Here is a 1,270-nt window from a genome sequence, read left to right on the forward strand (position 1 = left end):
AATGCATGGTAGAGTCTACCGAAGTTACATAGGGGTGAAAGGGTTTTAACAAATCGTTCACAAAAGAAGTTGATCATTGATTCAAATATTTTGCATAATTGTTTTAAACATTCAGACTGTTAAATGAGGGATATACACTTATGCTTTTCAAAACAATTGTCAGACTTTTATTCAACATGGAATATACACATACATGTATATATGGTTTCAACTTACTTGCTAGACACCAGGCAATAGTGCCAAATGCCCAGTGGAACCAGTTAAAGACTGGGCGACATCTGTGGTCATCTTCTGGTCGGATCAGGGCGATGATGGGCTACACAAACAGAAACAGGTTTAATGAAGTAATCGAACACCTTTGTTCCTAAGAGTCTTAGAACCAGTGCTGGAGTGGCAGTAACAATCACAACATATAAAGATGTCAGCCTGTAGTGTCGGGTATGGTAACATCCCTGCGATTGAATTTAATCATCAATTCTAGGAAATAGTCTAAATCTTAAAACTGGTTAATGACAAAACTGTCACATCTGCCAGTAACACTGATGAAAAAATATTTTTTGAAGATTTTAACATTTCATGGTCATACAATTCTGGATTGAATTAGGGGGAAAAGAATGTATTAATTTAATACAAATCATAGGTAATCAAACTGCTACACTTTGTACCTTTAATTCAGTGGAAGTTTCTTGTCAAAGATTTTAAAGAAATGAATCGGTTATCAGAAATGTCAATATACACTTACGTTGAGGATTACACAGATGAGAATGATGATACCCAAGATGGGGTGGGCCTTATAGGGAAGGTAGTCGGCCATACTGTATCCTCCTACCTCCACAAAAATGAGGATTACTCCGATGATGACCAGTAGGAACAGCCACGCCATACAGTTCAGATGACCCTAAAAAACAATAAGTATAATGTTTATAACACAGGGTAAACACAGAACGCAACACAATAGGTCTGGTGTTTATAAACACCAGAGCACGCATTCATGAAACCGAACTCAGATATTGTGCTCAAGGCCATATTCGTGTTCCGTTAATAAATCAATAATACTTCACACTTTTTCTACGACTTGGAAGAATTCAGGGGAGAAGTGAAGCAGAATACTGTTTTCAATGTTTACACTTGACCTTATGACTGTTACACATAAGGTTAGCCTGAGCTCAGATCCATGCTTGAGCATGTGAAGTTTTATGAATAAAGGCCCAGGTAAACAAAGGCAGGGGAAATTCTGGAATTTGACAGCAGTACACCATTTTCAGCAATT

The 1,270-nt window shown here is 37.4% G+C and overlaps 1 protein-coding gene across 1 annotated transcript; it reads right to left on the reverse strand.

Annotated features, from left to right (window-relative positions):
• Window positions 1-216: 216 nt before the first annotated feature.
• LOC110443987 (putative ferric-chelate reductase 1) lies at window positions 217-898 on the reverse strand (the record flags this gene model as incomplete). The annotated part of the gene is made up of 2 exons (XM_021488438.1): window positions 217-316; window positions 743-898. Coding segments are annotated over 2 exons (256 nt in total), but the record flags the coding sequence as incomplete, so codon positions are not given.
• Between the last annotated feature and the right edge of the window lie 372 nt (window positions 899-1,270).

The sequence above is a fragment of the Mizuhopecten yessoensis genome, unplaced genomic scaffold, assembly GCF_002113885.1.
Source record: "Mizuhopecten yessoensis strain PY_sf001 unplaced genomic scaffold, ASM211388v2 hete_35915772, whole genome shotgun sequence".
In the NCBI taxonomy this organism is placed as follows: domain Eukaryota; kingdom Metazoa; phylum Mollusca; class Bivalvia; order Pectinida; family Pectinidae; genus Mizuhopecten; species Mizuhopecten yessoensis.